The sequence below is a fragment of the Rhinolophus sinicus genome, chromosome 2 (assembly GCF_057876585.1).
Source record: "Rhinolophus sinicus isolate RSI-liver-muscle chromosome 2, RSI-T2T, whole genome shotgun sequence".
NCBI lineage: Eukaryota > Metazoa > Chordata > Mammalia > Chiroptera > Rhinolophidae > Rhinolophus > Rhinolophus sinicus.
This window is the reverse complement of record NC_142502.1, coordinates 29,606,812-29,631,821: the sequence shown is the minus strand read 5'-3', so window position 1 is coordinate 29,631,821 and position 25,010 is coordinate 29,606,812. Positions and strand designations below refer to the sequence as shown.

General features: G+C 37.6%; 1 protein-coding gene across 21 annotated transcripts in view; it reads right to left on the bottom strand.

Moving 5' to 3' along the window:
• EPB41L2 (erythrocyte membrane protein band 4.1 like 2) overlaps positions 1–25,010 on the bottom strand; it is a 209,511-nt gene that overhangs the window by 22,622 nt on the left and 161,879 nt on the right. For 4 of the 21 annotated variants that reach the window (XM_074333571.2, XM_019729401.3, XM_019729402.3 and 1 more), the window contains exons 11-19: positions 22,444–22,616; positions 17,451–17,623; positions 12,814–12,876; positions 10,669–10,815; positions 9,227–9,328; positions 5,536–5,703; positions 4,148–4,201; positions 3,378–3,941; positions 1,393–1,515 (exon numbers count right to left, since the gene is read on the bottom strand). In XM_074333571.2, the coding sequence (XP_074189672.2) occupies positions 1,393–1,515; positions 3,378–3,941; positions 4,148–4,201; positions 5,536–5,703; positions 9,227–9,328; positions 10,669–10,815; positions 12,814–12,876; positions 17,451–17,623; positions 22,444–22,616 (1,567 nt within the window). Of the gene's footprint in view, positions 1–1,392; positions 1,516–3,377; positions 3,942–4,147; positions 4,202–5,535; positions 5,704–9,226; positions 9,329–10,668; positions 10,816–12,813; positions 12,877–13,126; positions 13,163–17,450; positions 17,624–22,443; positions 22,617–25,010 lie in introns of all 21 variants that reach the window. The other 17 variants (XM_019729406.3, XM_074333575.2, XM_074333574.2 and 14 more) reach the window with 13 other exon arrangements.

The following is a 25,010-nucleotide window of genomic DNA, read 5'->3' as shown; positions in this document are numbered from 1 at the left end:
AGGTGGGTAAAAGTAGTAAACATTTTCTCAGATTAGTAAGCAATAGAACCTGACTACCGTAGACTAAACTTCGTGATTTGGTTATTTGCTTATCTCTAGTACATTCTTTTTTAAATGACACTGTTCCGGTAATAGTTTGTGCGTTGTGAGCATATATACGGGAGCATATATTTCAATACATACACATGCCTGTGCTTTCTCTATATACAGATTTCATATATAAGTCCCATGATATATCTAAATAGATTTTAACTCATTTGGTTTGATACTAGAAAAGGTAGAAAGTTCTAGAGTTTACCAGTGGAAATAATAAAGGAAATCAATAGCCTAACAGTTTATGTTAAGATCACCAAATATATTTGCGTCCTGTTTCCTGACACGGACACAAAGAAATAACCAGAAAGTTCAGAGCCTTTCTTGTTGCATGCTAAGAGGAAATCTCTCTCGAACTTGGTTCATGCAATGTACTTTTCATGAGGGCACTTACCACCACAGTACACGAGTACAAGCTCTCCCACCACACCCATTTATAAAAACCCTGTTTGTGCTTATGTGAGATCTATGCACATTTAAGATATCATATCTAATGTAATTTTGAGGAATATATACACGAATTAAACCTTTAAAAAAGTATTTTGAGAGGGTAATAATCTGCCATCCTTCACCACGGTATAATCCTACTATGAACACTGAATTTCTCAGTTGAGAAATAGCACAAATTTCTAAACAGTTTCATTTTGAAATGATACTTTACCTTTTCTGTTATCCTCATAAGGTTAGGTATCTTAATGCCTATTTCAAATCTTTACAGAATCAATGTCTGAATATCTAAAATCAAATACAAATCCAATAATTATTTAGCTACACAATGTCGCGTGTATGTAAGAATGATGATGTATGTCTTCAGAAAATAATCCCCTGTGCAGGAGAAGAATGGATGAGTGTGTGTGCATGTGTATGTACTTGGAAGCAAAAATGAGTTGATTGGATTTGTCTTCATAGAGTTCAGGGGACAGGGCCTAAATCCTACTAGTCCACAAATTATTACACCACATCCAATAAACTTTATGAGATGATTTGTTCTCGCAGTGTACATAAACATTCCTGGATACATTAAGCCAGAAATCGCTTATAATAATATAACCAAGATTGGCACTAAATAACATGTGTATGCTTCCTCCCTATAATGATTGGGTCATCAATTTGATTGCACCTCTCTGTCTCAATTTAAGAAGCAACATAGCAAGCTACATTGTTGAGGTACAGTTATAAGATGGAGATATAAAAAGCTATGTCAAAGTCAGAAACATATAAACTAGGAGAAGACAGAATGAAAACAGAAACAGATAAGTAAAAAGGAACTCAAATAGTCCAAATCTAGAGCTTTTGTACCTGCGGAGACTCATATGTGATGGTTTTGGTCTCAGTTTGGACAATAGGGACTTCCTTGGTGGAGATTTCTGTCCTTTGTGAGGCATCAGAAATTGTTACCATCTCTGTTTTTACCACTGGTGGCTGAGGTGGGAAAGGAAGGGAAAAATAAATTCTAGAGGTAATGAAGTAAAAGTGCTTAATGGAGCCTCCAAAAATAATGGTAAGAAATATATACAAACACACACTCATGAACAAAAGAGTAAAATAATCTAAAACAAAAGACATAAAAGAAAAACACTTTCCTTCAAATCTCTCTCTCTCTCTCTCTCACACACACACACACACACGATAAAAATAAGCTAACATAATGGCTCCATAAATTATGATATTCTTCTTCAAATTATGATGGTCCCAAATTACTTACGTGTCAAGCCTGGTGTACAGTGATATATAAACTTTAGCTTTGGGCAAGTAATAATAAAATTGAAAAGAAAATAGAATGAACTACATGAAGTGACCTGCCTTGATATTTAGCAGTTTAAAGAACCACATGTTTTGTGTGAAGGCTCAATGCCTTTAACTGGCATACAATCTAGGTAGGCTAAGATTTGCTCTTTTCCTCCAAAAGTCTTCTCTGCTCTATTGACAAGGATATTCCATTTTCAGAAGGAATATCTTCAAGTATGATCGTTTTCAATTATACTTGTCTAAAACTTGCAGTGTTTCTTCTGTTACATAAGTTAAACTGTTACATCTAGCATTAGTCCACCAACATTGCATTAATGCTTTGAACAATTAAAAACATTAAAGGAGAAGTTCACAGCCTGTTAACACTGTAGTCTGCTGAGCATGTATGTTAATACAACACCAGACTATATTACTACCAAAATACTACAGTAGTTTCTTGGAGAGAAAATTTCCAAGTGTAATTATTTGAAGAGGAACAACCATACATAAATGCGGAAAATAGTTCAGAGCATTCCAAGACTCTTGAAATGTCTTCTCTGAAGTGAAACAGGAAGTTTAAAAGTAACATAGTAAAACTTCTTTTAATTATTTCAAGACAAAGTCACTTCAAGATTTTCCAGCCCATCAAAGAGGGCAAATGTGGATAATCCCTACATGGTAGGCATTTGATTTTAGAATCAAGAAACATGTACATGGAAGTAAACCCTCCCTCAGCATAACTTTAACTCCCAATTCAGAGACACTGCACCTAGAGACCAACACTCAATCTAAGAGGAGTGTGGAACGTTCTCTTTCTTAAAGAGAAAAAAAGAAAAGACTCATATCCTCAAAACATGAAACTTGTGAATAATCCAGAACTGATGACAGGAAAGAATGAGAAGAGAAATCTCCTATTAAACAGTCTAGCCTCTGGCTGTCTGAAAAGAAAGAAAAGGCTCTCAATAAACCATACAATCCCTGGAATCTAAAAACAGAAACCACAGTGGTATTCAAGAAATACTGTTTTCATCACTGCCAGATGTTGAATTCAGGCACCATGGTAATCAGGGCCTGCTGCCATTTCTAAAAATCTTAAGTTGAAGACAGAATGAGCCAGAAAGTCAAACCCAGTCACGACAACAGCACACACACTCACAATGACCATTTTTCAACAATACATATATAATTTTCTAATTAAACCAACGAAAAAGTCATTTAGCATGAGGAAGCTGTGCAACTGAAGACAAACAGTTGAAAACATCCAAAACATGCAAAGGAAAATTTAGATGTGAAACGAGAATGAAAAAATGATGTGAGGGTGACACGCAAGTTTCCTCTGGCAGGTGATCCAGGGGCAGCAAAGAAGCAACCAGGACCCGAGTGGGCAGAAAACCTACAAAGCAGTGCTTTCCCCCTTCTTCCCGTGAGAGATCAAGATCAGAATCTTGCTGAAGAAGCTGAAGGAGAACTGGGAGGACAGGAGAGGAAGAAAGGCAGGTGTTCTCCACCTGAGAAATAGCTCCAGAGTTTAGCTCCCACTTGAGGCTCCCATTTACCTCTGAACAACAAATAATTTGTGGCAAAACATCAATGTCAACATGAGACACCTCTCCGTTAACTTTATGTTGCTCGTCCTCTGCTTCTTCACTCATGTCTTGCTTAATAGCGCCTTCGTGTACACTCTTCTCTGCCGGTATCTTTGGGGCAACTACAGTTTCCTGGGTCACTGTGTCTACTGCGCTTACACTGGCCCCTGCTTGCTTGCCTGCGCTGGCTTCTGGCACTGCTTCCTGCCTCTCTACTACCTTGGCTGCTCGGCTGGCTTCTTCCTCCAGCTCTGCTTCACACTCCTCCTGTTCTTCCTTGATGGTGCCCTCCGCCACCCGGTGGTGGGGCCGGTACTCTCCCACATCTTCCTCCTCACTCTCACTGCTGCTGCTGCTCTCAGAAGACAGGGAGGTGGAGTCTTTCTGGGCCAGAGGCTCCACCTTACGGATCTCCCCAGGACCACTCCCAGGTGATAGCTCTTTACCGTTCATGTCTTCAGTGATTACTCTTTCGTCTTTCCCAACCTCTGCCTGATTCTTCTCCTCCACTACATTCAGAGTCTCATGTGAACTCTGCACAAAAAAAGAATGGATGAGGGGAGGAAAAACAAAAAGACATGAATAAATAAAAATGACGGACACCAAAATTAACTGATGGTAGGTTCATGTCATGGAGGAAAACAAAGATGATGATGATGGCTGACTGAAAGGTAAGCAGGGAAAACGTGACTGGGGTGAGAAGCGTCAGGCAATGGTGTGAACGTGGGAAAGGGGAGAACCTTAGCAGCATCACTGGCTCCAGTGCAAGGCCCTTCTGACTCGGGAGCGCGTTTCTGCGAAACAAAAAGCAACCAAGGACACAAAATCAATAAAATTTTACCTCAACACCCACCAAAACACACATCGGACACTGCAGACAGAACAGTAACAATCAACATCCATAAAAACCTTGGCTCAAGGTCACATAAAAGACAATCAAGACAAATGTGAAAAGCTTACAAAAGGAAACAAAAACACAAAACAGCCAGCTTCCTCCCAAAGAAATAAAGTAAATAAAGTGATTTTAGTATATCTAGAAGTACTACTTACATAGTTGAAAAGGTAGAGAAAAACTGGAATTACATCAATGCTTACTGATTATTTTAAAGTGTAAATTTTATAACTTATAAAACCTATCCAAAAAAGTTTTGATCTTAATCAGACTATAAAGCCTGCCTGAAACCCTGATTCCTAAAATGAATATAGTATTAATACGATGGAACCTTTGTTTTTGGCTGGCTCTTTTGAAAAACAACTTTAACTTGCAAAATCATAGTTGGTCTCAGATAACTATTAACATAAAAATGTTGTTCCAGAAATGGAATGGGAGGGAATAATACATATAATCTATGAGTATAACACATCCCTAACTGGATTATTAGACTAGCAAAAGGGATATTATAACATTAGGGTGGATGTCAATAATGATTCCAAGCATAGTCTCTTAGAATTTAGCTCTTCCACTGGCGTCTTTGAAAACTGAAATGAACCGTATTTATTATTGAGATGCTTACTCCCACCCCCTGCAGACATCTACTTCTTGGGAGTCCATTTACTCTAGTTAAGTAGTACAGTATCTAAATGTTCATTATTATTATTATAGGTCAGTGAATTATTATTATTACTCAACCCCAAATGGGTGGATGGGTCCCACCCAAGTTCAGGGAATCCCTTAGGTTCATTCTAAAAAACGAAACCAATTATTTCACTGAGTATGGCAGGTACCTCAAATTTTTCCCATGTAAACAGAATTTTTAAAATAACAAGCCATCAGATGATGCCTGAAAGACATTTAGGCTTTGAATACTTTTACTTCTGCAAAGAATACTTAGCTTCTATACTTAGCTGAGGGTTTCCCTCCACATAATAATAACTCCGAATCTGGGCCTTACTAGTTTAAATGATCTTATGAATTTAGGCAGATATTTTTCAGGGGGAGGTACCCCAAAAGAAGCAGGAGAAACATCCAATGTGTATCTTTTCGTTCTGTCCAAATTCAGTCATTATTTCTTGAATGTTTCTTAATTTCACCAGTGAAAGCATTGAAGGGAAGGGTTCCTGAATATTTAAAAAATAAAAATCACTTTCATATGTGGCTTTTAAAAACGGGAAACAAAGTAAAATGCACCTCAGGAAACTGTGAGAAGGGCGAGGAAGAAAGCTTTTCAGAAGGTGCATTATAGTTCACAACAGTGCCCTCTGCTGTCCAAGTGGTGGCTGAGGTGAAGGTGGCTTGCATGCTATCAGAAAAGCCCTTTTCACTAAACAAAATTGATGTTATCTCCTCTTCTAGGCTCTAGAGAGGTCAGAAAAGGAAGAGCAAAGAATTAACAATAAGTCAGACCAGACAGCAGTGACCTATTGAAAGAAAGGAAAGGTTATATAAGAAAGAATCACAGAACAGCATAAATTGAAAGAGGTGAGGAATTTGAAAGATTCGGCAGCAGGCATGTGTGGCAGTCTGCCTGAAGGCCAGCTTTCCACCCTGCCTGAGAATCTTGGACAGCTCTAACCAGTGGACACCAGATAGAACTCCTTGGTGTGTCACTGAAGTTTTCATCACAAACCGAGCACGATCAAACACTGTTCCATATATTCTGGAACCCCATTTTGCACAGAATGGCATCTTCAGGGGCCCCTACACTTGAAATGCTTCTTTCTGTGTCATAGCTTGGGTGACCCTACCCTCTTATCTCAATGCCCTTCCCTTGGGCACTGTGGGCCTCGCCAATTCTGTCATCTCTCTGAGGTCCACCTAACAGTCCATACTTTATGTATGGCCTTTCCTAACCATCCCATCTCCTACGATCTCTTCCCTCCTCCACACCACTTCAACTGTACAACTACTCTGAGAAATCCCCTCAGACATGCTAAATATGCCCTGGAATGAAGAAACAGTACTTCTTTTCCCCCACCCCCCAATAATAAACAAGTATAAGAAAAGAATTCTAAATAGGAAGACAAACTCAGAGGTAAAATCTCAGTGAGTCATGTTAAAATCATCTGTCCCTGAAAAACTATTAAGGCAAATTTTATCTTCACATTTCTGACCCTTAAGCTATGATTCCTAACCTGTGGTCCCTAACCTGTCTGAGGGCACAAAAGGAAAGGGGGGACTGTGCCAGGTACCCCAAACGCCAACAGCAAAACGTCACTATGAAGCCCTCTCTCCCTCACACCAGAAGTGTGAAAGAATACTTCCTGAAAGTATTAAAGAACGAATAAACCCCACTACTCAGAGATCTTAAGATAAGTAGATGAACAAATAAATGACATTTCTGGGATGCCCCCTGGGACAGCGCAGTAGGAGGGGTGAGGAATAGGGACACTGAGATGAATAGCGCTAAGTGCATAATAAGCAGCTGCATTATTATGAAAGAAAAGCAGCTGGACTAATTCAGCTTAATTACAATCACCATAATTACACCACCCCTAGGGGTAGGGTGGGTGGAGAGAGTGTCCTTCCAGGTAAGAGATCACTGGGGAGTTTAAATAAGTGCAATGCATTTAATTATTCAATAAAATACCCTCAAAAGTACTTTAAAACTAGTCTATGTAATCTCTACTAGATTCATGAGAGAATATGTTATACAAACTTATGTAGGTCGTATTCCCACAACACATCAGAGGATAGATATACAATAGCTGTTTGCCTTAACGATTTGGTGTCCAATTTCTCGTTCTATTCTCAAAATTGTTCATATGCAAACTATTGCCATTCTGAAAGTTTGATGTATTTAAACTAGAAACTATTACTTATTTAAAATCTATAAATCCCATATGATAGAAATTTGGAAAATTCGGTCAAATTACACTCACGCATAATTGTTTATTTTATATTTCATTAAGGATTATAATTTAAATATAACCAAGAAATCCTGCAAAATCAGTAGCAAAATGAAGATACAACAAAGACAAAAATTGATAAGATCCTCTCTTAAAAGTCAAAACCCTCCAGCAGACTTAACTGCTCACACACTTTCAACTACTGGTAATACTATGTTATTTGGGGTGGGGGAAGATACATTGCAAGTGGTCAATAAATGTTTGTTGGGTGAAGAGATGAATGGAGTATTGCAGTTACAACAATCCATATGTATGTTAAACAAGTATGTATTTTGCTGCATGTGCTGCAAAGGGAAAGAACAAGAAAAAAGCAGTAACTTCAAGTGCAGATAAACCATTTAGGAGCTTAACGAAGGGTAAATTCTAGATTTAAATTTCACATAAGATCACTTTAGTGTAACTTCTACAACATCATATTTTATATTGTATATTCCTAAGCCATGACATCCAGAAAAATGATAATTTTCAACATCTTCACCAAAATTCCAAAGTTTCCTACTGAAAAAAGTGTAAGGACATTACTTTAAACTGATCAAATTACCACGTGACGTGCTTCTGGAGGATAAACTTTCAAAAATACATAATATTTTAAAGCAAGTGATGTTAAACTCATCGTTTTACACAGAGTCTAAGTGGCTTTGGACTTCATGCTGACATTTAAAGTACATAAATATGCCACTTGGTTTAGCTTTATGACATTATCTTCCTCATTTGCAGCACCCTGGAAATATTTCACCTCAATTAAACCTCAAATTCCTTTAGGGCAAGACTTCATCTTCCATTTATTTTGCCTCCCCCCCCCCCCACTCTACTGTATCTTCTGATAAATAGGACTCTCTACTGATTAACAAAATCAGACTTTGTGGAAGGCAAACTTTCCTTGTGACTGATCTCTGCTCGCATTCACACCCCCTGTAATCCATTCCTCACCCAGCACCAGAGGGATGTCTGTCAGACCCATGGATTACGTCACTATCCAGTGTAAAGTTATCCTCTGGCTTCCCATCATTCCTGTAACACAATTCCAAACTGTCACTATGGTGGTTAGGACCCTGCCAGGATCTGAGGTCTAAACTCCTTGACTTTTCCTAAACCCTTGTCATTGGGTCTTTCAGTTCCTTAAACGAGTTCCTGCCTTAGGGCTGTTGCATTTGCTCTTCCTCACACATGGGAAAACCTTCACCTCAGCTTCCTTCCCATCAGTAAGGGCTCAACCCAAATGCCAACTCTTCCTGACCACAATGGTAAAGTAGCCTTCCCAATCAACTTTTAACACAACCTTGTATTTCATCTTAACACTTACTCGTTAATACCCTATATTTTCTAATCACTAATTTACATACCCATTGTCTAACTCCAGTAGACTCTAAGCTCTCTAAGTCCCAGAAATTACAGGCTGGTCAGCTGGCTAAGCAAAATCAGTAGAAAGAAAAGAATAAGAACGTGAAAGCCACAGAAAGCTAACTTCTTAGGAAAGCCAGATATTCCATATATGCAGGAGCACAGAAAGAGCTCTGAGGGGCTGCTGCAGTACTCCATAATGATTTCCCATTAAATCTTTTACAATAAAAGCTCAAAAGGTTTCCAAATGTAATCAGTAATCACCTAAATCAAATATGTTGTTATTTGAACTCACCACAGTGTGCACAAGCAATGTACAAACAGTGCATTTCCCCATGAAATCATGGTTTCCCAACTGCCAGCCACATACGTCAAAATTAGGGGTCACTTATCACCTAAATCAGTTGATAAGTCTGCATTTCAAATTGTGGATTTTCAAATAAAGTATTTCTGCAATATCTCACCGAATGATCCTCTGCTTCCATGCATGGAGATTTAACTTTTTAAATGCTCAAAAATTATTCCAGAATATATAGGTTGATATATAAGGGAAAAAAAATCTATGGCTGTGGACAGAAATAAAAGAAAATGAGGAGAAAGCAAGAGCAGATCTAAGGATGCAAGGTGAACACCTTGTCTGCCTCCTGGGCTTTTTCTTCAACAGTCCATGTTGCCGCCATCTGATGCTTCTCCTTCATGGATAAAATATCCTTGAAAAGATGGTCTCCTTTTCTCTATTGTTTTAAACAATAGACATAGTCAACAAATAAGACAAGAACATCACATTGACAGCAACACAAACATAAAACAATGTGCGGGTCAGCGGAACAAACCAGATGAAGCAGCACACACAGGGAGGCCGAAATCTTAGCACGCCAGACACTGTTTCTTCAGAAAACGCAACACTAGAGTCAACTGCTGAAATATGGACATTCATAGCTCAGGGAATTCTAAAAATAAGCATTTAAATTGGATACAACTTCGTAAGACCCTACCATGATGTTTAGATCTTAGTGTTTTCCGAAGTTGTTTTTCAGTTTAGCAATTACCTTTGCTCATCTGTTCTTAAAGAGTTATTTCCCTTTCACTGTCACAAACTTAGATATTTAAAGCAACTAACAGCTTTGCTTTTAAAGAAAAGGTGAATAAAAATAGCATGAGACTATCTAAATCAAAATCCAGAATTTGGCAACATTCAAGCCAGACTAGATAATGAACTTAAGGAAAAGCGAGGGGTATCAGTAAAAGGGGAGAGATGAAATTGTAGGGTAACACCTTTATATACTTTTTAAAACACTGTATTAAATATAGTATAACCATTGTCTCCTCTAGTATGATAAATGAGCCCATAGAAATTCTTGGCTGATAATAGGAGAGATTTTAGAGCATCAGGAAAAAACAGATGTAGATGGGAATGAACGGGGAAGCATTTTGAGAATATATTCTAAAAGCCATACTTATATTGATGGTGGGGAGAAGAAAACCATGGAAAGAAAAGGAATGAGTTCAAAGAGATGTTATGATTGAAAATGCTTTAAAAACACTAGTCTACATTTCATTACTAGGATGTTTCAGTATTAAGTTGTATGATGATAACATTTTGCAAGTTTTCAACCGGGCTGACAGACTTCAAAGCTAAATTGAATTTATTTGCCTCACAGTAATTACCTTAAACCATTCTAAATATGGTCTACATTAAATACTTAAGTATTAAATAAACTTTCTTATTTCAGAAGTCAATATCTGAAAAGCTTATGAAATATTACGTGTCAGTGTCTAAGTCATCCTATGCAACAATTCACTGCCACTAATTTACTTGAGTGAAATAATTATTCTGAAACTATTTCAAAAGTATTTTGAAACTCATACGATTTAATTAAGAACTAGGTCAATATGTATTACATTGTTAATTAATATTTAGTATTTTAAAAAATTGTTAGCAATTACATTTAAAAAAAAACAATTAAATGGGAACATTTTGTAACTTCCTGAGAATCAACATAAGATTTAGCACCTTGAGTTTTACTGAAGAGCTGGAGTGAGACATATAGCCAACAAACAGCTAGTGACATACCCCTTGTGTCTGTAGGGACAGAGGTGTGATACGTCGTTTTTCCCATTCATTAGGGCGCGGCTCGGGTGTAGATTCCATAAAATTGCGCTTGAGTTCACTAATGCTAGCCTGATGTTTCAGTATGTCTTCCTGGGCCTTATCCAGGTCCTAGCAATATGTAACGCAATAAAAGGGGGAAAATCCAAAGGGAACAAAACCCAGTAGGACAAAAATAAAAAATAAAACCAAAAAAATAAGACAAAGCAAACTTATGATTAAAAAAAACAAAACATATTAAAGCAAGAAAAATGCCAAGTCTCAAAAGCCATATTACCTATGAATAACCTTAATGAGTTCCACCAAATTTGAAAATAAAGCCAATGTGTAATTGTTTTAATTCACATTTTAAAGGATTCTAATGTCTTCTCTGTTTAGAATTTTTTAAAGGAATAACTATTTGTATTATTAGAAGGAACTCTATAGATGATGTATTACAGAATTGCACACTTGAAACCTATGTTACTTTACTAACCATTGTCACCCCAATAAACTTTAAAAAAGAAAAAAGAAAAAGGAACTAATACTCAAAATGGCTAATAACCCTTCTTTCTAATAGTTGGATTTGAAATGCAGCCTATGACTTTGTTTCTGTAAATTCAACTTTCTGATTAGGGCTACTACTAAAGTTGCATCCTGTGAACATAGTAAATCAAGTAAAAATAGAGAAAGGTAGACTGAGAAGCACAGTTGGCCTGGTGGGAAAGCCAGTCCAGGATCATCCACCAAAAAAGAAAAAAAAGAAAACAGAAAAAAAGGGGTGGGGGTGAGGGGGGAACCAAGGATTAACTTTTTTCAGGAAATCCCAGCATGGCTTTTAATCCTTAAGAAATAAAAATCACGGCTTCCCGAGGCTGCTTGTATGTGGCCTTTCTATAAAATAAGTCACCCTCATCCTGGTTTCATGTACTTGCCAAACACAAATGTGGGCCCCTGCCATGCCACATACCAAGTGGTCCTTCTACAGACAAAGATACAAGAAAAACTACTAGGTTGATTTTCATTGGAGTAGGCCCTATATGTGCATCTGGGAATTAAAGCTCATTATTGTTCAGGAAATGGTTTTAATCGAATTTTAAATATTTTCTTACATTTTAAAAGTCATGGGGGCTACCTGCGGATTATAGCTTTCATCACACTCCCAGAGGAACAATTCATGCATCTGATAAAATTAGGTATTCCATATTCATGCACAAGCATAGTAGCTCATCTATGAGCTTCTATAGCCATTTGCAAAAACTCATTAAAATTCTTTGCATGGCATGAAAATATGACTGTGGCTTGAGATCAGGCACATTTCTTGTATTTGTTCAAAGCAATGTTATGTATTACACTTCAGAGCATTTTAGTAAGTTATGCAAAAATACATTTCCAACAAATATACAAGCTGCCAAAAGCAACCAAACAGATTAGTCAGATTACTAAGAAATACAGTTCTCCACTGAATACACTGCCATGTATGATCCTAAAACAAGGGGGGGAAAAGTTCTCGTGTGACACGGGGAACATGATTTACATCCTAATTGCGTGGCTAGGTTTTCTTTTTTTTCCTCCTTTCTGTCTTTCACTTATTCTTTTTATAATCAAAACAATCCCATTAATTAGCAAACTCTCAAACAGAAAACTTTAAGTGGACTTCATTCTTAATTGCATGGATTTTAGTGCCATTCCCTCCCCTCCAAAAAAAAAAAAAATTGTGGACACACATCAAGAGTAATATGATTTAATGCCAGATCAACAAATATCTGTTCTGGTTAATGTATATTGAGAATGGGATCACCTTACGTCAGATCCCATGCCCTGGAGATAAACCATTAGAAGAGAATAGGTTTACTCATAGAACTTCAAGATTACTGGATAAAAACTTTTCATTTGATGAAGGAATTTGTTCTCCCAGTTGTCACCCTGAGAACTTCCAGTAGATATAGTCCTACCTAAGCCACCTTAAAAGGACAAAATTGGACTGGTAACATGCACTCCCCAGTTGGATTTCCCCCATGCATTTCATGCATCGTGCTTGAAGAAAGTTGCCAGCCAGCCTGTGCGTGACCTCCCGTCCATAGAAGCCTGGCAGCCATGAGGACAGTTGTTTTCTTAAATTATACAAACCTCCAACATTAAATTGCTATGTCTGACATAAATATTATCCCCTTCTACTCTCAAGGAATTTTTCTGTGAAATTAAATCACACACAGGGGAAAAAAGGCAAATAAACATAAATGTATCAATCAGCAAGCACCAGAAACAACTCAGAGTTGGATAGTCTAAGACATTAAAATAAAAAAGTTATAAAAAAATCTTAGGAACCTAAAGTCACAACAAGCAAAACTCACAGATAAACCCTGCAAATGCATCACCCCACACACAATAATTATGGCAGGCAGCAGCCACCAACTTTTAACTTGGGAGAAAAAATATCCACCTCCTCCAGCTGTGTTTCCTCTTCTTCCATCTTCGCCTGAAGAGTCACATGGCAAATGGCCAGAAAAAAGGGGAGCATTAGTGGAAATTCTACCATCGGTGCAAAAAAAGCTGTATTTGAACTTCAATGGTGAACCAGCATTACCAACCTTTACGTTGTGGCCCTCAGAAGATGCAGAATAGTAAGCCACTTTGGTCTTTCTTCACCTACAGTGTTGTATAAATGATGGAAATGATCTTTTGCAAAGGTGGAATGAAGAATGGAAGCTTCACTCTTTCTCAGTCCCTAGATTATATGCACTGCTTTTGAATATTTTTTTTTTCACTCAGGAATGAAAATATGAGAGTGTAAAAATGGCATAATTCAATCTGTTCTAATTTTAAACGTCTAAATCAACTAGTGCAAACTATGATGATGTAAAATTTGGCTTTCGCTTTGTATCGAGGACAAATACTCACCCTATCATTCAGCTTTTTAACAGATTTCTTTCCTTGGAGAGAAATTGGTGTATTTTGCTACACTCATGTTAAAATGGTGGGTATTTAAAAATACTCTTTGAAATATAGCCATCTTTCTTTCACAAAATTCTTAAACAAGAATCATTTTTCATAGTTGGACAATTCTCAGTATCTAATGACCCCAAAAAATGAATCTGTAAATGTAAAACTAACATAAATACTGATGGTTACTGTCAAGGAAAGGAATGGCAAGAAAGAAAAATATTGATTCTGATACCAAAGGAAAATAGTTTAACCTTTACATGTTAATTGATAATAGGATCATATGTCATACATTCTTTTTCTTCTTTACTAGAATGATGGTATCAAATCTGAGAGTTCAAAACGCCTTTCTTTTTTTTTTAACCATTCAAGTATTTTTGAGAAGTCAGCAGGGAGCTGAGAGGATCTTTTTTATAAGAAGATAAAAATGAGACATAGCCACTCAACAATCTGTTAAGAATTATCTTCCAGTTCCTTGGTTCATAGTAAATTCTCCAAAATGTTCGTCTTTGGCATCCTCAGGCAACCTCCACGAATCGTGGTTTTGCCCACAATGCCTACTCGTAGCATTATCTTCACATTTTTCTTTAGGTTTGCTCTAAATTTTGTAATTTACTCTATGTAGTGATAGTACCCACAGGATATGAGACATTAAATCACCAGACCACATTAGCAAAAACAATCAGAAACATACTGAGTATGTTAGCACTGACTCTAGTACAGAGGTAGCCCTATATGGGGTAAAAATCCTCAAATCAGACATCTAATTTTAAATAAAAGAGCACTAAGATGCCCGACCTTAGGACTATATGTTCTAAATTTTCAAAAAGCCTTCTTTCATTTTTCATACACATTTGTTTTTTAAAAAAGAAAACAGAATAGTATCTTTCTTATAAAATACCTAAAGCAACTCTTTCACATAGTTACATGGTTTAGAGTTAAAACAAAAACAAAAAGGAAACAAAACCAAAAAACTACCTGACGTTCATATGGTTTCCAAATGCTACAATAATAGGGAGGCAAAGGGTTTCTGAAATTAAACCTCCAAATGTCAGGAGTAAAAGTTACAGATGCAGCCTCATAAATGCAAGAACAAACTTGGCTTTCTAACAAAAGAAATACTACTACTAATACACATCAGTTACAGTTATGTCCACTGCATCCTAAGTTCTATATCAAAACAAAGTTTCTATCCTAAAAGGACAACACTAAGATCTGTCTGCAAAATGAACAGAACCAATACGGATTAAGGGCAACACAGTTCCCCCTGCCCCCCTCCCCCTTTAGACCTAGCATGGTCTAGATATTTATAAAATAATCCTGTAACTTTGCTCTCATCTTAAAACGTGTGGACCTGGTCAATGGAAAGCAATGGAAAGGCAGTGCTTACACTGATTTCTCATGCACTAAAATGTGTGTGTTAAAATGTGCAGCTCACACTATATTGAGGTTAATCAATGGTGACAGTTATGCACATGTTTACACTCTACATTAGGAAGGGTGTAAGAGAAAGGGTGTAGTTTTGCTGACCCCACAAATTGAAGCTTATGCAGGAGGGCCAGCAACTGCTTCCTCTTCCTCTGTCCTGTCATTCAAGCCACAGTCGTAAGACACAGTAAAGGCAGTGGCTTTAGCTTCCAGATAGCAGAAGGACAAAGCCAGAGGAAGGGAAAAGGCGAGGGAAAAAGTCACTGACTGAGAAGCAGAGAGAAGTAGCCCAAAGATGAGGAGGAGGGAAGGAAGGAAGGAAGGAGAAGTGACAGGAACATAGTGTTGGACGTCAGCAGGGAGGAAGGAGACCCAGACCCTGGGGAGGCTAGGGAAAGCGAGATACCCATCTTCATCGAGCAGTGAGGGGAAGCTGGATGGAAAGCACTTGCAGAAACTGAAGGAAAAGTACCCAAAGTCAGAATTCTTGTGCTCAGCATCTTTTAGCGGGTTCTCTTGGGTGGGGGGACAGTCGGTCGGAGAGGGGGCTACAACAGGATCCCAGACAGAATCACGGGCAGCCACCCCACTGTCCCCCCGCTTGGATCTTTCCCCCATGGAAAGGAGCTCCAGTGTGAGTTGGTCGGCCTCCCCAAAGGGGTCTTCCTCTGAAATGTCTGAAAGCAAGTCCATCTCAGGGACTGGCGACAGGTGAGGGGAAAGAGATGAAGCACAGCGGATGAGAGGTGAAGGTGGGCATATGGAAACAGGCTGTTCTCAGGTACAAACCCATGATTGAATGTGACATTATACAACAGATGCATTCAAGGGAGAAACAAAGGCAAAAGAAAAAGAGAAGAAATGGGTAGTTAGTTAGTGAACACTTTTACTCTAAAGTAGGGATTGATTGTATTAACACAGTGTAGTTAGAAAATGAATTAAAAATGATCAATATTTTAAGAGGAAAACTGAACTACTTTTGTCTCATAAAATGTAGAACTACAGACTGACTTTAGTATTTTCTGACTGGTTGCAAACAGATCCAATGAAACTCAAACAGCATCATTACTTTTAAACCTGGTTGCTGACAGACATTCAAAGCATTAGAAAAAGGCCAACACACCCAGTCTTTTGCCAAAGATAAGTAGAATTTCCTTTGGAATTTAAAAGAACTTTAAAAAAATAATGGGATGTATCAAGTTAACTTGGCAAAATGGAAGAGAGACTTTGACTTGCCGAGCTCTTCTGTTTCAGATGTTAAATGTAGTCACTCTCCGGGATGCCTCGTGAGCATAATTATAAAAAATTCTGACAACTTTTCAGCAGTTAAAAAATAGCTTGTTGGACACAATTTCTGTTATTTTTAACTACATAACTTTCAACCAAATAATTTTTAAAATATGATACTCACAAATTCTTCCACAAAGGTATCGGGTGATTTGATGGCACATGCTATCTGAAGCCCTTGTCCTTGTAGCATAAGCGTCCACATGGTAACCCCCCCACCTCCCAGCCATGCTGCGTATTAGAGGTTGTCAAATTCCTGAGGAACTGGCAGCTACTCACCTAGCAGGTTCTTTAGAAATTCATGTTGCATGTCTTTAGAATGTTCAAAGTTAAAATTTAGAAAATATTATAAATCTACAGGACCGATTCCTTTTTTCATTGTTTACTTTCAATGTTACTCATAAAAAAGTTGCGATGTGCAGATCTGAAGAACTCAAAGCCTCTTTAAATCAACTTCTAAGTGACTATACTTGCCCAAGGTAACAAGGTAACATAAATTAACAGTGACAAATTTTAAAACATGATATAGGCTACTTCTCCATTCATCATGGTGTATACACCAAATAAGGGCTAAAAGCAACATACCATCTTCTCACTCACTGTTCAGAAAACAATTACCCTTTGCTTAAGAATTTCTTCTTCATCAGTTATAGATTATTAATGAAAAATAATATTTTTCATGAAGACCACCTCTGTTCATTTCAAAAAAATTTGAGTCAATATAATTATAATAATCAAGACAGATTACACTTTAAAATGTACTTGTAACAAACAAATATAAATTTCAAATCATCATAGCTTTTATAATTTGGGGGTTTGACTAAATAGGATGATTCTGAAGAGAGTCAAAAGGCCAATAAACTACTTACTTGCATTAATATAATTCACATTGAAAAATTTTGCTTTGAACAATATTCAGAAAAAAAGGCTAGAGGCCCTGCCCAAACTAGCAAGAGTCTACACATATTTCAAAATAAGGAAATTACATCAACAGAGAACATACATTGACTGATGTTAAATAACGTTTGAGCTCTGAAAGAACAGATGCAACAGAGCACCTCTCATCTCAGCACACATTTAAAATCACATAGCCTACTCATTTACCATACCTTTCCTTCAAGAAGCTGCACATGTGGGGCTTTAGTTGGGCTTCTGATGTCCCTTCTGCCATCCCCGTCTTGTACCAGGGCAGCGCTCACCACTCCGCGGCTGTACGCTGAAACCTCCCCAGCGGGGCCAGGAAAATCCTTCATAAGACTTTGGTCCACAACACCAATTGGAGCTAGTGAAGAATGATTGTTTGGATTACTGTAGGACATTTAAATGGTCAAACTTTAGGGAACTTCCCCCCCTTACACAGATAAAGTGGCAGCAGGAACATTGCTTGAGCTCTGAAAATACCAACACACCAAATAAACTCATTCGTAAACTTTTACCAAAGTGTAAAAATATTCTGAATTTTTAACCCATTAAACTAAACCAGGCTCTTAGATCAGTTTTTTGAAGGACAGACGCTGATCATAGAACTGGCCAGCAGAAGGCGCTCTAAGACCAGCTGAAATGAGAGTCGGAGCAATACGTCAGTTACAATGTAAGAAATATTTTAATTCTCTAGGATTTCTTTGATCTTGACTGAACTTATTTCTGAATCATTTACTACAACAAATAATTACCTATTTATTAAAATACTTTGCTTCAATAAATTTAAAGAATTCTCCCATAAAGGAACCTTTTATTTGAATTCCATTTAAAATTGTAACAAGAGGGTAAAGGTAGATTTTGAGAAACTTCTGTTTATGTTTAATAGTTTTAATTTTTCTAACCTCTATCCTGAATGACTCAACTTGACCTAACAGTAAACCTAATAAATAGACACCCTCCCACCGCAGCAAACCTAGTCCTCATGTGCTGCTTTCGTCTCTCCTACAGATGGGCAGGAACATACATTGTGTTGAAATCTATGTCATATGGCAGATTAACCTAAGAGGGCCTAAGTTCTCAGCAAAGTAAGGTGAGTGGCAGCTAGCTGGCAAAGACTCTGTCCTTCTGTACTTTCTCCTTCAAACCACAGAACAAACACTGAGGTCATTTCACCTGCATAAAAAGTACTTGGCTGGCCTGGTTCCATGCCTCTAGGAAAACCCAGTAACCACAAATGCCTTTAGCCTGCAAACTCTTGGAGGACAGCGACTGTGTGTGATCCACCATCTATTGAACTTGGGAGGGATGGAGCACCTCTAATCCACCATTACAAGAAACCTTTCGTCCACATCCCTGACAGTCCCTGTCCAAAACTTCTTTCTTCCCCAGTCTTGTCTTTTTCGCCACCCTCATACTCACACCCAGTTACTCAAGCCAGAAATCTTGAAGTCTCTTCCTTCACCTTCAACACCAGCAAGTCCAATAGTCCTGGCATCTATTTCTAAATGTGGACAGTTCTTCCATTTCTGTTTCACTACCCAGGTCACTTTTAAGACTTTCACAGCCCTTAAGTACTTACAATTTTGAAAGCCCACAGAAAATCATAAAATGAAGTCACATCTTATATTAAGTGTAATTATTTTCCAGATTTTTTTAAACTCTTGAGAAGATTTTAATAACTTTCCCCTGGAAAGTATATGGCTATGAGTAACTCTTAATTTATGATTTCTAAGCACTCTTACACACACTAAGAAATTACTGTAAACTGGGAAAATCTGACCTAGAAATGGTTTCAGACATAATATCAAAATGTTAATGAATTTCAAATTTAAAGATATACAATTGATAAATGTTGACTGCATACTTTTAAACACATTAATTTCAGTTTGCTGGGGGATTTTTTGTTTTGCATTTTGAAGCAAGTAATTTTTATTAGGTCTTAAACACTCCTAGAACCCTGAGAAGCTTGTGGGACCCAGGCACTAAGCTTATGGTGCTAAACGGCTAATTTACCTACCATCACCCAATGCAAGACCACCATTGGTCTCACCTGGACTTTTCCTAACCAGTCGGCCTGCTTCCTTTCTAATCATTTTTGACATTGCACCAAGTGATTGTTTAAAAAAGATAACTGGGCACTTCTGCACTTGCACAAGTGTGTACACATACACACAAAACCTTTCAATGGTTTCCTGCAGCAGCTGGAATAAAAACCACGGTTCTTTACTATGGCCTGCAAAGCTTGCATGACCTGCCCCCAGCCTGCCTCTTCCCATCACTTACTAAGCTCTGACTACACCTGCCTTCTTTCTGTTCCTGGAATGTATCAAGTTCTCCCTAATCTTATAACTTTCAGACTTGCTGCTCCTGCTATTTGCAATGCTTTATCTCCTTCTGCTCTCCTCATGGCTGCCTCCTTCTCATCCTTCAAGTTTTTTTTTTTTTTAAAGATTTTATTGGGTAAGGGGAACAGAACTTTATTGGGGAACAGTGTGTACTTCCAGGCCTTTTTTCCAAGTCAAGTTGTTGTCCTTTCAATCTTAGCTGTGGAGGTTGCCGTTCAGCTTCAAATGGTTGTCCTTTCAGTCTTAGTTGAGGAGGGCGCAGCTCAGCTCCAGGTCCAGTTGCCATTTTCTAGTTGCAGGGGGCGGAGCCCACCATCCCTTGCGGGACTCGAGGAGTTGAACCGGCAACCTTGTGGTTGAGAGCCCACTGGCCCATATGGGAATCGAACCAGCAGCCTTCGGAGTTAGGAGCATGGAGCTCTAACCGCCTGAGCCACCAGGCCGGCCCCCTCATCCTTCAAGTTTTAATGGAAATGCTTCTTTCTCAGGTAGGCCTCCCTTCCTTGATGGCCCACCCAGTCTGACTAGGGCCCCTTCTTCTGTTTTCTACTTTCAGGAAGTCATTGCTTCCCGTGCTCTCAAACAAATCCCAAATGCATCTTGGTTGTTTGCTCTCTTAAATGATCCATTTGCCTCCTTTTTGGTTTGATTTTCTAATCTTGGAATCTAATTGTTCTAAAACAGCTGTTCCAGATTGACTTTTATTTTATTTGATGCTTGATATCACATTGATCTTACGTTCTATGTCATCACTAGAATATTTAATATGTCCAAACTTAAAATATGTACACGTGTATACATATATCTACATTAGTCTAACGTAACTTAAAAACTAAACAGGAGAAAGAAAATATAACACATCAACAACAACAACAACAACAAAAGCTATGGTAATGGGAAGTGGTGAGGAAAATACAGCTCAGTACCCGTTTACAGCCTAGCTTTGCATTGGGGCATGGGGGGTGGAGAAGGAGAATATAAGCCTTAACCAAATAGTCCACTGGCTGGCTGGTCCTGTATTGGTATAAAAAGCCTTTTCTATTTTTCACAATAACACAATAATCCTTTTGATAACCTGCCCATCTGATGAATTACAGTGTCCAAAACACAAAAGGAAAATAATGGATTACTGTGTCGTGTTTGTTGCTTTTATTTGGAAAAATCATTGTTTTTGTATTATAACCCTCTGCACTAATTGTCCATGTAAGATGGTGGGTTTCCTTGAGCACAGCTGATGTATCGCAAAGAAAACACAGTGGTTTACTCCTTTTTTAACTCTAAAATTTGCAACATAAGAGTTATAAAGCCTCCTAGTTTGAAACAAAGGCTGAAACAGACAGTGTTCCAGAACGAGGACTGATTTCTCTCAGGGCATTAAACATGACTGACTGCATTTCTGCAGCACTTGTAAAAATTCTCTGTGGCCAGGGGCAAGGCTTGTGAAATATTCACAGGAGAGGGCACATTTTTCATATGTACTTGAAAAATGCTCAGTCGTTGATTAGCTAAAAGATATACTGGTAAGTATTGTACATTGATAATTCACTACATTTAAGTCACTATATTTGGACATGTGAACATTTATCTGAACCACAATTTACGGTCCCCTTGCACATATTTTGGGTGGTCTCATAAAACTATATTGAAGATTCTCCAGAATCAAGATTTAACAACTATATATACCAAATGCCCACCAACAAATCCTGGGACGTATCTCTATGTGGATGCCGGGATCTGTTTTCCAAGTTTATTCCAGGAAAAAATAAATCAAGGCCAAGGGGTGTCAATTCTGCACTAATGAGAGAGAACATTTAAAACTATTAGCATATCCAGTCTGTTTTAGCTAATTATTTAAAATATAAGTTGCTCAACTTCATATTTCAGAAAGATATCAGTAATTAACAAGCAATCAAAACAGGTTTTTGCTGATAACAGGAGTAAAACAGAATGTTTTAAATTTAATATTACTTTTTTTTATGTTTCGAGATTACTCAACAACAACAAAAAAAAGTTGGAAAATTACTTCTGGTAGAAAGTCATCCACAGCAATTACCTCCTTTTAAGTAGAACAAAAAATTAAGTCCTTCATATGAAGTATTCTAATATAAAATTAACCTTGGCTCTTTTATAGAAAACCTGCTATTAAACAAAATTAGGGTATATGTGTGTGTGTGTATATATATATGAAAGGAAAGCATCAATTTATTGCCATGTATAATTTATATAAAACTACAAATATGTAGCTAATTAGAATTCCAATTGGAAAAATATACTAATTTATACATACCTCCCCTTGGGTAAAAGAACAAAGGAACATATTATATTTCCTTTCTTTTTGTTAAAAGACGTTATTTAAACTAATCCTTTGAAGCTGTGAATGGTTTCTCATATGCTGGAAAGTTTGGTAAGCTTCAGTCAGAGTTTTTAAACTCATAAAAATTTGAATGTTTTAAGTTCCTTTGAGTAAAGGTTCAAATGTTACCACACCAAAAAACACCAAAAAACCCTCAGCATTACATTTTTGCATTAACAAATTCAAGAAATTAAGCCACATAAAATACATCACAATAAGTCAGACCAGTGAAAACATTGTTTGTCAACATCTCATCAATGCTAATATTTGTGTGCATTGACAGTGCAAAGAAAACAGGTTCAGAAAGACAACCTCAAAACACTACAAAATTTTCTTGTGAGTGTAAGAAGTAGCATTTTATTTACTCAGAAGAAAGCTACCCCTCTATGGTATTTCTTGAGGTCTTATTAACTAGATAAACATTTTCTGATCCCACTGGATTAGAAAAATTAATAGAATCCGAACTAATATAAGTGTGTTTACCTCCATCTAGACTCCTGGAGACCCGTTTACTAGAGGTGCGCTCAAAGTGTGGTGCTGGCCTATCAATGAGAGTGCTTGCCTGGCGGGTCTGGGCTTGGGTGCGGCCGCTGTAGCGAAATTTGGAACCCAAGGTCAGGAACTTGGCCTTTGGTGGCTGCTCTGGAGACACAAGCCTATAGGAGGTAAAAAAAAAAAAAGGAACAAAATTAGAATTTATGGATTTTTTTAAACTTTAAAACTATGTATTTTAATATCACATTTTATTAAGTATGATTACTCAATCTGAAAAAAAAGGCTGCCAAGTTTCTAATACATAAATTTTGTTTAAAAACCTTTCTACATACAGGGCTTTACGATAGTGATAAGATGAATAAGCCCACATTCATGTATTCATGAATAATGTTTTCCTCAACGTGAGCAAAAGTGCAGCTGTTCTCCGTGTATATCAAAGGTTATTTATTTGTATTAACTTACATCGTTTAGATAAACACATATGTCTGAATTCTTGCTCGTGGCTGTAAGTGCCAAGTAGCAATCCATTACCATTAGTAATTCTTAATATTTATGTCTATTTCTCCTGGGAAAGAACATCTAACTCAAGAATCTGTTCCATCAAGTGATGCTTTCCCACGAAGGACGCAGCACCCAGTGGATTTGTAGAGATGAGTAATGTCCTTTGTTGCCAGCACGACTCGAAGCCTTAAACCTGGCTCATAATGAATGAAGTCAAACGCTGTCAAGTACTTCCACGTGTGCAGAAACAGTCTATTAGTAAGTGATCTTGTCTGTAATACAACTGAAATTTCCTCACTTTCATTGTCTGATCAAGAGTTGGCAAAATGTCTTAACAAAAAGATAATCTCAGAGTTCTTGTAGAATGTATTAAATAAGAAGGTTGTGGTCGACAATTCCACAATATGGAGAACGTCACCAACATTTTTCCTATCATTCTTTAAAGAATTCTTTACCGCTTTAAGTATTTCTAGACCTTCTGCCCACTTTTTTAGAAATCTTCTTCTGTTTAATAGCAATGAAAAGAGATTGAAGTCAAGATAAAGCTACATGCAATAACACAAAAGGTGATTCTCCATTAATTCAATAGTATTAACCCAGAAAAACAACATGTGATCATTAAACGATGAAAGAACTAATACACTCTGGCTCTCTTGGCTTTAATTGATTCATGTAGGGTAGCAGAAATATTTCTTGAAAATTTCCATTTTCTGCTAAGAGATGTTCTAAGGAGACACAGATGCTGCTGCTGAGAAAATACTCTCTGGCGATGCCAGTACCGCAAACTGTACTTGGGAAAAAGCGGTATATTCTTAAATCAGAATGCTAGAATAGCAGAAATTTAGACCAGAAAAGAACTCTTTATCTGTGCTCTGCATTCTCGCTCTTTCTCTAACAGTTGAGGAAACTCACCCCCAAAAAGATCAGCACCCTGATCACGTGAATAACAGAGGCAGGGTGAGAAATGTGGCCATTTACATACACTGTCTCCTGATGGGTTGAATATGGCAGGGTTTCCTTACCTTGCAATCCAGTTAAACATGATCTAAGAATGCTGTGTAAGAAAGCAATGATCTATAGAAAAAAGGGTCACTGGCAAGCTCATCAGTGCAGTAAATGAGAAACGCTCACTCTCTTTGAAAAACAAGTTGGTTAAATCACATTTATGTATCATCTATTCAAGAAGCAGTTTCTTCAGCTACTGGGAGATCAACCAAAGGAAAAAAAGAGACATTTCTAAAAAATATCTCAAAGGAGAAATATGCATTGATGACCCAAAAGGAATCTCTCCGTCCACCACAAAATTTAAGAAACTAAACAAAAGACAACAAATGTTGGCAAGAACGTGAAGAAACTGGGACCCTTGCACACTGTTGGTGGGGAACTTTGGAACACAACTCCTCAAAAAATTAAAAAATAGAACTACGAATGATCCCACTTCCGGGTATTTATCCAAAAGATTTGAAATCAGGATCTAAAAGAGATACTAGCACTCCCAAGTTAATTACAGCAGTGTTCACAATAGCTAAGATGTACAAACAACCTAAACATCTACTGACAGATGAATATATAAAGAAAACGTGATACACATGCACACACACACACACACACACACAACTATGGAATACTATTCAGGCTTAAAAAAACGGGAATTCTGTATTATGCAACAACATGGATGGACCTTGAGGACATTTCACTGCTAAGTGAAACAAGCTGGACACAGAAAGACAAATACTACATGACTCCACCTGTACGAGACATCTAAACCAGTCAAATTCATAGAATCAAAGACTGGAGTGGTGGTTACCAGGAGTTGGAGGGAGAGGGAAATGGGGAGTAATTAATCATCTGGCATAAAGTGTCAGTGCAGTTAGATAGATAAGCGCTTGAGATCAGCTGTACAACGTTGTGCCTACAGTCAACAATAACGTTATCGTACATTTAACGCTTGTTAAGAGGATAGAGCTCATGTTAAGTGAGCTTACAACAATAAAACAAAATTATTTTGCTAAAAAAGCGACTAGCGGTGAAGAGGAAAGTGAGGCTGGGGTATC